This window comes from Delphinus delphis, chromosome 6, assembly GCF_949987515.2.
Source record: "Delphinus delphis chromosome 6, mDelDel1.2, whole genome shotgun sequence".
NCBI classification, from domain to species: domain Eukaryota; kingdom Metazoa; phylum Chordata; class Mammalia; order Artiodactyla; family Delphinidae; genus Delphinus; species Delphinus delphis.
Genome location: NC_082688.1, coordinates 10569800 through 10585058, shown reverse-complemented (window position 1 = coordinate 10585058; position 15259 = coordinate 10569800). Strand labels below are relative to the sequence as shown.

Below are 15259 nucleotides of genomic sequence, written 5' to 3'. Positions count from 1 at the left end.
CTATTAGGAATAGGTTTCACAAGATGATTTATCAAGAATCCACAGTAAATGTTCAAAGATATAACCTAGCACAGACAAAGTACAACATAGTAGACAGGAAAATCAATTCATGGGGACTTCCCTGGTAGCGCAGTGGTTAAGAATCTGCCTGCCAACACAGGGGACACGGGTTTAAGCCCTGGTCCGGGAAGATCCCACATGCCGCGTAGCAGCTAAGCCCGTGCACCACAACTACTGAGCCTGCGCTCTAGAGCCCGCAGGCCACAACTACTGAGCCCTCATGCCACGACTACTGAGGCCTGCGTGCCTAGAGCCCGTGCTCTGCAACAGGAGAAGCCACCGCAATGAGAAGCACGTGCACTGCAAGGAAGAGTAGCCCCCACTCACCACAACTAGAGAAAGCCCACGCGCAGCAACGAAGACCCAGTGCAGCCAAAAATAAATTAAATAAATAAATTTATGTTTTAAAAAATGATTTCTGCCAAATTAAGATCGATAGTTAGCACAGCAGCATTTTCAAGAATGTTCAATTTGTCTCTATCCCAGCTCTCTGCTGCTCCTGCAGCTGGAAAGAGCCAGGGCAGAGAGGGGACCTCTGCTGGAGGAAAGATACAGTCTGCTCTGGGCTGCAGGTAATGGGGGAAAAGATGGGGTACAGGAAAAGGGAGAGAAGAAAAGGGCAAAAAATGACAGGGTAGCAATTTAGAAGAAGGAAACTGACAACAAATTCTGTAAGTTCTACAAATTAGATTTAGCAAATTGATTTTTGTTGAATTGAATACTGGGTAAAGTGGATATTTGGCAAACCAGTTTCAATGACTTGGATTTCGGTGAACTGGCTTGCTTACCCAAGAAGTAGGTATATTAACGTTACTTACAGATAAGGAAATTGAGAAATGTTAAATAACCTTCGTACTGTAACACAGCTACACTCCAGGTTCTTCACACACTACATCAATTCATTCTCCAGTAACTTGTGTGGTGATTCTACATCCTTTCAGCACCACTACCCTCCAAAAAAATCAAAAAAGTAGGAGAGACAGGCTTTAAACCCAGGTCCAACTAGAGCTCATGCCTTAACACACCTAGTTAATCACTACATCATAATAATAGTTCTCTGAAATAATTTTAAATTGCCACCCATACCAATGCAGTTTGTCTACCATACTACAATAACTATTTATTCTACCCTCTTCTGCAAAAATTAGTATCTGCTGTTCAGAGGTTGAGTGGCACTGCTGCTGCCAGACTAAACTAGAATACTTTCAAGGCAAAAGTCAAGATTGTAGAGACATTATTACTTTATTTAGGCTGGACAACCTTATTACTCATGATTTTAGATCAAATTTTGCACAACTGAAATTGCTTGAGAACCCGTACTACCATCTTTAGGGATACCACACTGACAATCCCTGATGTGTGTGTACATATACACACATACACATACACACAAACACACAGGTATATAGTTTTATGATCAATTATTTTGGTCAAAGTGTAGGTTAGCCTCATTAAGTAAATGTAAAAACTAAAATAATCCTAAAGTCTACACAATCTATATAAGACATCAGTGCTTGCTCAAACTGTTTGCCTTACTACTGGGGTCTTCAGGGATTTATCACATTTATGATGCTAAGAGAAATGTCTTATCTCACCTACTGACACATAAAACTTGACTTTTCTTGTAGCAACATGTTCAACTTTCCTCCTATCAATAAGATAGTAGTTCAAGGCTCTCTAAACAACTGAAAATATATTTTGCTCTTTTTGGTAAGCAGAAAAATTCTCTACTCATAGATCTTATGATACAGCCCAAATATAAAGCATTTTTGCCTCAGCATAATCAGGAACTTTTACTAACAAAGTTCCCACTCCTGTAAAATATTTTAAGAATGAATTAAACTGTTACTTTTAAAAGGCATTAAACATTTATTCTGATTTTGAACACTGGGTTCAAAAATCTCTTTATGTTAAGATGGAGAAAAGAAAGATCTTTTAAGCAAACTGACACTTTGAAAAACATCACCCTACCTTAAACCTCTTCAAATATATATTTCAAATGCTTAACGAAGAAATGACAAAGCTAATTTTTTTTGGTCCATTCCAGGCTTCTCTTCTGCACTTTAAAAGTGCCTCTTATTATTTCTGATCTTCAACGTATACCCAAGGCTACCCTTAATGTTTTAGCAAATAGAATATGATTCTTCCTAACCTCTTGTGAAAACAACAAGGACTATAAATTTAACTCAAGACAGCTTTTGTCCTTCAGTTAGATTCAAGGTCATCTCAAGGCTTTTAATTACTAACCAGGATTTGAGAGGGTCTGCAATTGGTATAGTCGAGGGAAAGAGCAGCTGGCTTATTCACTTTCTTATTAAAGAGCCTTATAAAAACTGTGTCTTGGCAAATTGCAAACTCTCTTACCACCAGTGGTGAACACAAAGAAGCAGAGCAAATGATCTTCAAACATTTGTGTTTACTCTCAATCAACCTCAACTTTTAAAATTACTAGAAGACTCTTAAATCTTAATTTCAGCAAGTATGATTTATGATTTAATTCAAAATTTGTAGATAGCCAGACTCTGAAAATATGTTTCCATTCTGAAACCAGCCCTGTTAAAAATTATGAATGCCCTTCAAATTAGCATAAAATTTATTTAGGTTTTTCACTATCAAACCCTGTGCAGGGTCAGTGTTTCAGCCACTGAGGAAGCCATGCAGATTATGCAGATATCTAAAGGAATGTAAGTTTAACTTCTCTCTCCATGTACTTAATTTCCAATCAAATTCAGTTTTAAGTTTCAGGTCATATTCAAGACTTTGAGGAAGCTGATATAGTTGTATTTGAAGACAGAGAGACACCCCCCCACCCCAATCCATCCTCCTGAAATTTTCAGAGGCAACCAGAGAAGGCTCCAGAGTGTCTTTGTGACCCATTCACCCATGATCTATAAGAAAAAGAAGGCAGCCTCAGAAGGGTCCTTAAGCACTGCTCTGACCAGGCTGGAGATACTGGGGTGGGGGATAGAAGGCAATGTGCATGGGGGGCCTGGTGCCAGAAATCTAAAAGATTCAGAGGACAAAAGGCATTGGGAATGACTTCACATATCCCTCCATAACATAAGAACAGAGGAAATAGCCTACCAGTGTCTCAATTCTATCTCAAGCATGAGGCATTTATTAAAAAAATAGTAATAAGTCCTAGATGTTAGTATACAAGATATCTTAGTGTAAATTAAACTGGTTGTTGGCGATGGTACACCGAGGTAGATACATACTTCTAAAAATTTATCCCCCCAAAAATAAGCCAAAATAAAAGAAAGCACAAGATAGTCTGAGCAGTATTGTTATACCAGTGAGAAACTAAAAACTATCTTAATGTCCAACAGTGAAAAACAGTGGGCTGTCATATAGCTATTAAAAGTTTTAAATAAGTTACTGTTGAATCAGTAAAGTTTATAACATGAGAAAAAGGCTTAAAATTAAACAAAAAGCATAAAACATAACGGTATATACTGTATGATCAGAACAATACGCAAAAAAACTAGGATTTGAAGAGTCTAGAAGAAAACATAAGAAAATGCTAATAAAAGTTGCTTGGAGACAAGATTATACGTAATTTTCCCTTCAGTTTCCATATTTTCTACAGTGATTACACATTTCTAATTTTAAAATCATTAGATTCCTAAACTGCTCACACCTAAGGAACCTAAGGGCCACAGGCAATTCAAGCACAGAACTCAGAGATCACACCATTTAAAATCTAAATACAAGATAGAGCTAAATCCCTCCTGCTTGTATGCAAGCACTTCCAACTGTGTTGCCCAGGAAGCGTCCCTTAAACAACGCTCTAAACTTGCTTTCCAAACACAGCATTGGAAACACTGGGTATCCTTCAGCCAGGAGCCCTGTCTATGCTCCTGAAACTAGCTTTGGAGAATAAATTTACAGTACTTCACACACTTCATACTACCCATAGATGCTCGGTAATTGTTTTTTTATTAATGGGCACACTATATGAAAAGCAAACTTACTTTGAAATATTTTTAAAAGGCTCACGGCAGATAGTGCATTTTATCTTCAAATGTTAAATGCATTTTTTCATCACAGTAGTACTTTCAGTAACTGCTCACCAGCAGTTAGCTCTGAATTCCAGCCAGCCCAACTATCTTTCAGATTTAATCTGTCAGCAAGTAAGGGAATATTTTTTTGTGGGAAAGCAATTGTAATTTCCCACATTAGGTGATTGATTAAGTTCTCTCCCCTAAAAGGCTGATTGGTTTCCTGGTGCCAGTAAAATGATTGATGAATATTTCAACTGCAGCTCCCTTGCTAACCCCCCTCCCCCCCTCCCCCATACATTGCCGCCCCTTTCCTGCTGGGTTCCCTTTTTCCAGACCAACAGCATTTAAGAAGGTTTTGCAATTTTCCTTAATGAATCCAAGTTCTCAAACTCAGAGCATTTGATCTTAAGAGGATAGGACTCTTCTCAATGCTGAATGAGTTTTGCAGATAAAAATTCCTTTACAAGGAATAAGAGAAAACTCTGAAATGAACTGTGGGTTTAACTCAATGAATGAAAATGTACTTACAAAAGAAAAGTGTGACATTGAGGGGGTGGGGTTATAAATGAGAAGATAAGTGATCGTGTTAAAAAGAAAAAAACACAAATGAAAACTCTACACTGAATTTCGAGTTTACATTACAAATTGTCATAATATCATAACTTTAACTGCAAACATTTCTTTGCGGTAGACCCAGAGAACAGAATTTACACGTAAATTATGTGATCCTACAGACTTTACAGCAGCCAGGTATTCTAAAATTTAAACAGGGAAACAAGGTATGGTAAGCATTAAGGAATGTTAAATATTGTTTGAGGGATTATTGAACAGTATCTGTAATCAAAATCATCCCAATGAATTTGGGCTGTGAGTACCATAGTTATTTGCTTTTGGCAGGGCTTTCCTAAATTGCAACTTCCTGTTTTACCCAATTCATTTCATCATAAAGCTGGAAAATTCCTTCAGGGATTATCTAATTTAGCTCCTTCATTTTATACGTGGACCCATGGAGACATGCCTTTATAAGAGAGCTAGAATGAGAATCCAGGCAAAACCTAGGCGCATCAACTATTTCCTGAGCCTCATACCTCCTCAAATAATGTAGTTGGCCTCCTCTCGCAAGTCCTTTCCTGCTCAAACTACATTGCTACCACGATCTATTAACCCCCACTGCCACATCAGTCTCACCATCTCCTTGCTAGGAAATCACTATCTATATTTTACAAACTTTAGACAACTGGTTCTTATATTTCCATTTTCAAAGGGTCACATCAACCTTAGATTTGTCCTCCTCTTTTTCATATAGCCAGCTTTTGTGTGGCAGAAATAAAAAAGGTATAGGGGACAAAGCTCATCTTTTTCCTAAACCACATTCCCCAACATAGTCAAGCAAACAGCCAGGGGTTTACTGGCCATCGCATCTTAATCTGGTGTATCTGGTCACTTTAGGTATAATGAGAGCTACATTTCCAAACAGAAATGTAGCTATATTCTGGTTCCAGGAGGGCCTGTCAAACCTTGGATTTAGCTTCAACACATGGCTTGACTTACATACTTGCCCCAATTTTCTGAAGTGACTGAAAAGCACATTCCCTTCCCTTATATTTTGCAGACTTTCTCTGACTACCAGCAAAAGAACTCAGACTCAAAGGGCTCTGATTAAAGCAAAAGACTCAAGATTCCTGACCTGACCGCTTTCATTCGTCCATTCATTCAACATTCATGAAACACCAATTTCTTGTGTTTTTAGTGCTGACGCTACAGATACAAGATATGATATCCCTGCCTTGAATGGCTCAAAACCCCTTCTTTCCTTAGCACTCAAGGATTATCTCTGATTCTGCAAAATTATTTTCTGCTCAGTTGTTTTCTGGTTGGCTTATTAAAGCTAACATGAGAGAAAGAAAAAAAAATCACTTGCAACTCTAAGGGTGGATCTCTGTGACTCTCTAATATCGGGAGTTGAGTTCTGGGCCTCCTCAACAACTATAAATGGCCTGGATTCACAAGTGTCTGCTTTGAGGCAGACACTATGCTTGGCACTCTACAGACTTTGTCACAAGTCCTAATAACCCTACCCTCAATTTCAGAAACATTATAGTATGTGGGGAGAAGGAGTGGAAGGAGAGATTAAACCTAGGAAACAAATGATTAATGGTGTTACTAACTGTAAAATCTAGGGCTTAACCTCTGTGGGCTTCAGTTTTCACATCTGTAAAATGGAGATGATAATAGAACACCTACCTCATAGGGTTATGAGAATAAAGTGAGTTGATAAATGTAAGGTGCTAAGAATATTATATAATAACTATATAAATGTTAGCTATTATTATTCAATGAGAACACTAAAGTTCAAAGAAGTCAAGTGACAAAGTCACACAGTTGTGATCTTTGTTCTGCCACACTCCAGAGTCCCTGCTCTTTCCCTCTCACACTATCTAACCAAAATCCTTCCTCCTTTGCTGAGACTACTACTGCGACTTCCAAAAAAACAAAGCCCTCTGAATAGATATCAGTGGGGGATTCCCCCCAGGTGGTTTATTATCCTGCTAAAAAGGCATTTTGGAGGAAGGGCTGTAAGGCTAGAGAGAAGCCTCCTAGCAGGTTAGATTTCGAGAGCACAGCAAAAATATGGAAGAAAAAAACCAAATCTGCCTCAGTTATTAAGCTCAGTAATTAGCACGATTTAACTCATCTGAAACTTGAAATAATATCCAAGCATTAAAATGAAAAAGGAAAGGCATGTACCTTCTCATTACTAAGCTGCCCCCCCACCCTACCTGGAGAACACAAAAATGCTTTGAAAGGTACATTACGTGAAACTCCAAGAACATCAAGATAACTAGAGAGCTCTCAGGAAGGTAGCCCAAATATCACACTGATCGTTCATCATCCACCAATCTTCATCTTAAATTCTGATCCAGTTACTCCTTACTGTTACTCACATTGTTCTGTGACACTTCTTCTGCCAGCAAGCTCACTACAGAATGAATTCTACCTAGCAACTACCCTAAGGAGAAAATCCCTAACCCTTTAACAACACAGTAACTGACTTACACTAAAATGTTACTCACACTAGGAAAGGGTATTCTTAACACCAGAAGAGGAGATACTTCTCCTATACAGATTTTATTACCACCTCTCTCAGTGCAAACCAGGTTAAAGGAAAACCAATCTACAAATTGACTTTGCCAAAATCACAACTTTAGAAGGCTCTGTGAAAGCCAAACATGTCTACTGAAAGCAAACAAGCAAACTATTCTTTTCTTTTATGTTCATAATTTTGGGTTCTTTTCTTTTACTTATATTTTTAATTGAAGTATAGTTGATTTACAATGTTGTGTTAATTTCTGCGGTACAGCTAAGTGATTCAGTTATACATCCATATACACATTCTTTTTTTTAATATTCTCTTCCATTATAGTTTATCACAACTATTCTTGATGGAAGTTTTAAAAAGCAAGATAGGATTTTTATCTCATAAGTATTTAATTTTTATAGCAATGATTCTTATCAAGTAATAAAGTATTTCTGTGTTGTCAGATTTATTTCCACAATTATAAATCCACCCTTGGTGAGGAAGCAGGTTCTATTGGAAAATTTCTAACACAAATAATTAACAGTTAAGCAACAGGTTTCATGTAGCAGGTAACAAAAGCCTTATCAGAGAACTCAGTGACGTGAACTTCATTTAGTCTCATTTAGTCTCAAGTAAAGAAAACTCAATATGAACTCATTTTCATTTTTTTTCCTCCATAGCCCCTTTACAGAGTTTTTAAAAAGAAAGAAAGGGGCTTCCCTGGTGGCGCAGTGGTTGAGAGTCCACCTGCCAATGCAGGGGACACAGGTTCGTGCCCTGGTCCGGGAAGATCCCACATGCCACGGAGCGGCTGGGCCCGTGAGCCATGGCCGCTGAGCCTGCGCGTCCGGAGCCTGTGCTCCGCAACGGGAGAGGCCACAACATTGAGAGGCCCGCGTACCGCCAAAAAAAAAAAAAAAAAAAAAAAAAAAACCTGTTTAATTAATTATGTCCTTTTTCAAACAATGGTTTTAAAGGGAAAAATTAAGAACACAGAAATTTTGACACTACAATGATGGGATGGAAGAGCAAGCATTCACAGACCTCTGAAATGCTTTTATAGACAGATACAAAATTCCCTGATACTATGAAATATAAAGAGTTGGAAATAAAGAGTTGAGAAGGCTATCTACCTTTTCCACATGAAGAATTTAGTTGTGCATTTCTCTCTCTCAAAATTATAATTCTTGAGTATATTTTCTAAAAAACTACAAATTGTTTCCAATGCAAACAGTTGTTCAAGCAAGTATCTATGTTTGATATATCCTTTGCTAATATCACCACTGCCATTCCAATGCGCTACAGCTTATTACTCAAACAATTCCATCATTATTACCAATTTCTCTTTATGATTTCTCACTCTGAGATGAGAGCAAAATCACTACTCTGGTTCAAACCACCCACAGAGTGTATCTTCAAATCAATTGCCCGGATTTGTTTCCAGAACACATTACATGTTGCTGCCTAGGGAATTGGTTTAGGAAACATTATACTTGGCAGCTGACGTATCAACAGTGCCCGTAGAATTGACACCAACCTAAAGGCCAGAGTTTGTCCAGAAAACAGAAAAATATGCTGCTACTGCCATCTGTGGTTTATGCTTGAATAGCTTCTCCCATGTAAACAAACTGAAAGGTGTAAGGTTCGCAATTAAGATCCAAAGACTTCATCATTTAAAGATACTTTTTAAAATTAACTCTTAATATAACAAACTGTACAGTTTATTAAGTATATGACATAAGAATCTGTGATTCTCTATTTGAACTTTTTAATATAATGCTGATGGAGAAACCACAACTACTTTGAATGAAAATTTTTCCACTGCATAAAGGCTAACTTTTGTTTTCCCCAAACACACATTCCTAAAGAAATTCAAAACACTTAAGTGCCTCCTGTGGACTTATAATTAGGATAATTTCTCTTTTGAAATAGTGATTGTCAATGCTAAAACATCCCCCAAATTTTTAAAGCAAAAAATGTATTTTTAAGGAAATTTAGGAATTTTCTATTTAGACATGAGAGTTTGCGCCCTTCAAAATAAATTTTAAAGATTCAATTATCCCTATAATTTTTTTTCTAAGAACAACTTCCAAGATGCAAATGAAGCCTCAAAGTAGACTATTTTCGCAACTTATTTTCTCTCAGTTTGCTTTCTCAAATGACAACCACTGTAGCTTAGGGATCAAAAGATTTGGTGCTGCTGGGGGTGGGGAAAAAAGCAATTCAGGTCCCCGGCAGCCAGATGAGGAAATCCTGGTTCGCTCCCCAATTAAATCACTGTTAATTAGAATTACCAGGTTACATAGTAAAGTCTTATTTAAATAATCGTAAACAAAAAAAAATCTGTTTCTTGAAAAGCTGTTCTCTGCAGGCTACTGTTTAACAGCAGGTAGTAAGGGAAGAATGAAATACAGTAGGAAATGTTTTAATCTTTCAAGTAAAGTTTTCTATTTATAGTTATTTCTAAACCACACTGAAAAGGCAGGTTAGCCACCTCACAATGGTTTTCTTCTAATTTTCCATTATCTAAGGTCTAACAGTCTTATCTTTTTCATAAAGACAAGCCATGGTGGAAAACAAGCAATAAATAGAAGACTGGGCCTGATTCTTGGAATACTGTATATCAAAGTTAATCCAGAGTTTGTTTTTTTGTTTTTTTTTTGTTTGTTTTTTAATATAAGAATAAGTTCAGACGAATCTGAATCTTCAGCTCTAACAGGGACGCAACAACCGAAAAAGAATTACCTGCTCAGTACTTCTTGTTGACTTTAAATAATGCTGGTATTTCTGAACCCTAGTTATCGATCAAAGGCATCCGTAAGCCCTTAAGAAATTACCTGAACCAGGAAAAAGTTGACCTTAAGAATACAAAAGTTTGAAAGAAAACGTTTTCTTTCACAACTGGTTGGTCTCAGAAATACTTTCGAAGTATTACAAAGAGTTGGGTATATTAGATCGCTACCTGTGTGGACATATTCAATAGCTACCTTCTATTTAAAATTGTTTCAAAGACTCTCTTATTCTTTGCTGAAATGCAAGATTTATCTGTTGATTCATAACTTCTGATTTTTCTGACTGTGAACCTTTTTCACATATAAGACGACTGGTTCACACAAAATAAGGCGTTTTTATTGTCCTACTTTAATAGAGTAGATTTGACCAACAATGTAAAATTTACTCGTAAGTGGCATCTTCCCAAATTTAACCTTCAACCTAATTATATAAATGGAAAAAATACTTAAATGGAAAATGTCATTTAACTTGGCTACAACACAAAAGTATACAAGAACCAAAAATTATGACAAGGCCCTGAAGTCCTACATGGGCTCGCTGAAAATAGTCTCCTAATGTGGAAGGAGCTATCCCGGCTTTTGAAATTCTGAAGCCAAAAGCTACCATCTGAATACAATTCATTAATGGACCAATTTATTCAACACAAACCAATAAATACCCACCTAGTTATAAAAACAAAGTGATGGTGTCTTAATACAGGATGAAACTCACAAATACAGCCCCAGGCCCCAGAACATGCAAGCATCATTAGCAATTTAAAGCCATCTTGCACAACAGGCTCTAAGAAGTGGTAGAAACTTCCTTTACCAATATCATACTTGCAGTTGGCACTTCTACCCTCCAATCTCCACTAACCTAAACCTAGATATTTAAACCTTTGCTCCACAACCCCAGGAAAAAGTAGAAAAATCTGAGAAACCAATAAGTTATGAATACAGAATACATGATTTGGGCATATGTTAGGAAATTTACCAGCAGTTTTTTCATTAGCTCATCTCCCTCCTCCCCCTGGCTAACTCCCTTTCACATGCTAATTCATGCAGTATATACACACACACACACACACACACACACAATTTTGCTATAGAATTCAAAATGATTTATGGGTTAGGAACATGTCATGTTCATATTCTGATTACATGAAACAGAAATGCTCAGAAAGAAGACAGTGGATGGTAAATATGAGATTGGAAATGTGGTCATCTCACACCTCAGCTGCTCAAAATCACCAATGAATCTGTTCATTGTTGCCTTTCACTGTTCTTCGGAGGTCACAGAACCTACTAAAAAACACCTGTTTGCTGTTTTACTAAAGAACAACAGTACTATAGTATGTTTTTTTTTTAATGGAAGTAGAAAATTCTGAGGTGACTCAGAACTAACTTTGATCTTTAAAGCCACAGAACTGAAAAGTTAGACTGTCATGGAAAACAACTGCTAATGTATTTTCAGGGATAAACATTCGGATGCTATGGTCTTAGCAAAAAAAGGGCATGATGTTATTTAGTGAACTCTCCAATTCCTCTAAAGTGTAATTATATAAAACATGCCTTTAATTACTTAGAGTGGCTTATTATCTTCCTTTGCTTGAAATATTTGTCTACTCCCTTATTCTCTTAAAATAAAATGAACAAGTGCAATATTCAGCATATACTTCCTCAAATCATTCATCTTCCTTTAAAATTATGACTAAGTGAGTTCATGTTTGTCTTCAAAACCTAAAAGCAACAACTGAAAATATCTAGCGCAGTCAGCACAGGGAATTCCTGGAAGGGTGATGGTGCATCAAAAGGCTAGCAACTCTACTGCAATAGAATAATAAAAACCATTAAAACCATTTAAAGGACTGTAAATTCAGCATCAGTGGCATTTCTGGCAGGAAAACATTTCTAAAATTCCACCTCCAGTTTATTTCTTCATGACACAAACCAAAAGACCTCCTATCTAGATAGCTATCTACTGCAAATAGTCATATAAAATAGAAATCAGTCGCTAGGATAAAAAGCCAGAAGAATTCATTTTCTCTGCTTGGAACCTAAGCAGTTTCATTTACTTTTGGAGAAAAATATTAATTAGTAAGTGAACGAGAAAAAAAAAAAGGTCCCACCATTCCAAATTTTTTTTTCATTTTTTGGTAATTCTTCTGTGAGCATGTTAAGTTATAAAATATAATGAACATAAATTGTAAAACAGTAGACAATGCTCATTTTTACACTAGAAAATAAAACTTCCCACAACAGTCTAATGTTTCACATATTTTCTTTAAAGCCCATCAAACTGCCAAAATCCCATTCTGTTTTCAACAAAAAGGAAATATTTGTAGCACTAAACTGGACTGATGCCACCTTAGCCTAAATGTATTGCTTGATAACATTCTTTTAAATGGTCCAGACGACTGAGGAAATGAGGCTGTGAAAGGGAAATCTGATTAAGAGTTAAAATTACCACTGAGTTCTTTAAAATGTACTAATGAATAATTAATAGCAAATGCAGTTCCTAGGCTTCCCTTACAACAATATTCTCAAGTAGAACTGAAAGTACTGTCTGTAGTACAATCCATCAGCTACGTGTCGCACAGGTGGATACAGGAAGTATAGACACACAGAAAGGCATTATGAAAATACACACACTAATATGGGCCATAACATAGATCTGGGACTTGGGTAAAAAATCAGCATGATAAATTTTACGTCACGATTTACAACTTTAACACATTAACACCAAACCAAATCACCTCTTAAAAAGCTCACAAGTCAAAAGCACTAAAGAAATCCTTTGTTCCTATGATACTGTCTCCTTCTACCCTAACTGGATTCCAGCCTCCTCCTTTGTGACACGGGATTTTATTGATCTCAAACATGTTCACATTCAGAAATTAGTCTCCAAAGACATCCCAAGGGACTGCCAGCCACCTAGATACCGCACATCACAGACATCTCAGAAAAGGACAAGAGCTTTGAAAACATATCACTATTTGGTCAGCAACATTTAGTGAAGTTAACCAGGCTCTCTTGGAAACAGACTTTTCCCTTAACTGGTAAAAAAAAAATACCAGATCTACTCAAACTGGCAATAAATGTTTGATGAGTTAATAAATTTATAAAGGCGCAGATCCACCCCAAGATTTCTCCCCTTGTGTAACTCCTCATTCATTCAACAACTGAGCACCCAAGTGACTTATTTTCAGGTTACTTTCTTCACACCTGCCAGGTCACTGTCCTGATTGAGAAACTTCTTGCTAAAGCAATTAATTTTTAGTGCCTCCTAACTGTCCCGGGTGTTTGCATTCAATTTGAAATCTGTTACTTGTTAGACACTGTTCGGTCCTAGATCTTTCAGAGAATTGGGCGTTTATGGCGCAGAGAGGGGAGGAGACACGGATCTCCGAGAGCCTGCCCTTTATTCGGAAATGAGGAGATTTGAAAGGTGGAAGGCAGGGCAAATAAATAAATAAATCGGGTTTGCCGCCGAAGCGTTTGCGGGCCGGTACGAGCACCCTTTGTAATGCAGGCCTCCCGGGGCTAACGCCTGCGCTAATTGCTCCAGGGAGCTTTCCAAGTTCAAAAGTTCACCTTTTACGACCTCACAAAAGCTCCTTACACGTTACCAATAAAAACATTCCGCGGCAAACACTGAGGGAGAAAATATCAAACAGATACAAATAAAACACCCTGCGGGGGTAGCACAGAGCCGAGGGGAGGAGGGTGAGTAGGGCCCAGCCAGAGCCCCGAGGAACCTGAGGACTTGGCCCGGACGTGGGGGCAGGGAGAGAGCGGTGGGAAGGGCCGGGCCAGGTGAGGAATCCTCCGGCCCTGGGCTCCGGGATCGCGAAAGGAAGAGGAGAACTGAGGTTGGGCAGGCGCGGGCCAAGACAGACGGGTTTAAGAAGGGAAGAGGCAGGTGTCCCGGGCACCCGGTCGGGCCGGAGCTCTGAGCCAGCGGGCAGAAGGGGCTGAGCAGGGCGGGGGAACAGGCGGGCAGGAGAGCGCGGGGAAGGAGCGCAGAAAGGCGGGGTGCGGGGTCCGAAAGAGAAGAGAACCGCTGAGCCGGCAGCTACGGAACTGGGGGTCGGCACCGAGGTGGAGGCTGGGGCAGCAACGGAAGCGCGGCACCGCAGAAGAGAGGGAAAGAGGCTCCATAAAGGTGAGGGGCAGAGAAAACCAAGGGGTCGAGGGTGTGGCGGCGGCAGGGCGCAGAGGGAGAGTCCACGGAGGGAGGAGGGACCCGCGTGGGGGAGAGTTGTGGGGGGGAGGGGAAGGGGCTCGTCGCCGAAGGGACCCTTTGGGGAAGAGACCCCCACAGAAGAGTACCCGGGGGGGGGGAAGGGGAGGCTGGGAGCGGAGGGAACCCTAGGGGGAGGGGGCTTCCCCACTGACGGGACTCGAGGTGAGGGGACCGGGGGAGAGCGAGAGGGGCCGGCGCAGAGGGGACCTGGGGGAGGGGGGAGGATTCGCGCAGAGGGACGGGGGGAGGGGAGGCCTGTGCTGAGGGGACAGAGGGGAGGGGAAAACGAAGGTCGGGGTGGAGGGAACCCGGCAGGGGGAGGATCCGCGCGGAGGGGAACCGGGAAGAAGGGGGAGGAGAGGGAGGGTCCGCGCCGAGGGGGACCGGGGTGAAGGTCCGCGCTGAGGGGATCCCGGGCCGCCGCGGCTTCCCAGAGTGAGAGTCCGCTGAGAGGAGAGGAATCCCCGGGGTAGGGGACTGGTTCTCGCCCGGCGAGACTCTGCACGCCCCTCACCCACCGTTGCGCGGCGGCGGAGGGAGCGCGGCGGGCGGCTCCAGGAACCCCGCCGAGCCCCCGCCGCCTCCCCCTCCGCTAGGCGGCCGTTCGTCCCGCTCCATGCGGTGGTGCTCAGGGCCCGCGCTCGGTTCGCTGCTCCGCCATGACCGGCGCCCTCGTCGTCGTCGTCGTCCGCCGGGGGGGAGGGGGCTGTCAGGGGCCGGCGGGGTGCCGGCCGCGGCGCTCTCTGGGCCCCGAGCCGCCGGGCTCCGCGCCCCTCCGCGCCGCGCCCCCTCAGCACTGGCCAGCTCCCACCCCCGACGTCACGCGCCGCTGCCACGCACTGCCCTACGGGGCACGCTGGGAATTGGAGTCCGCCGAGCGAGGCCGGCCACGCGGGACCCCACCAACTGAAGGGGTGGGAGGAAGGAAAAGCGGCCTTGAGAAGGGAAGGCCAAGGCCTTTCAATATCATGAACCCTGATGAAAACTTCTGGTAAAAATTGAATAAAGATTGCTTCAGGACCTTCTCTTTATTGTGATTTATCCATGTTCAACATCCGCTATGACGCCTCGTATCCCTCCGCCCCGAGAATGAGTCTTT

The 15259-nt window shown here is 40.7% G+C and overlaps 1 protein-coding gene across 2 annotated transcripts in view; it reads right to left on the bottom strand.

The window, feature by feature from the left end:
* Positions 1 to 14965, bottom strand: part of NR6A1 (nuclear receptor subfamily 6 group A member 1) — a 201312-nt gene extending 186347 nt beyond the window's left edge. For both annotated transcript variants that reach the window (XM_060014169.1, XM_060014170.1), the window contains exon 1: positions 14679 to 14965. In XM_060014169.1, coding sequence (XP_059870152.1) covers positions 14679 to 14778 — 100 coding nt within the window. In that variant the 5' untranslated portion in view covers positions 14779 to 14965. The remainder of the gene's footprint in view (positions 1 to 14678) is intronic.
* Between the last annotated feature and the right edge of the window lie 294 nt (positions 14966 to 15259).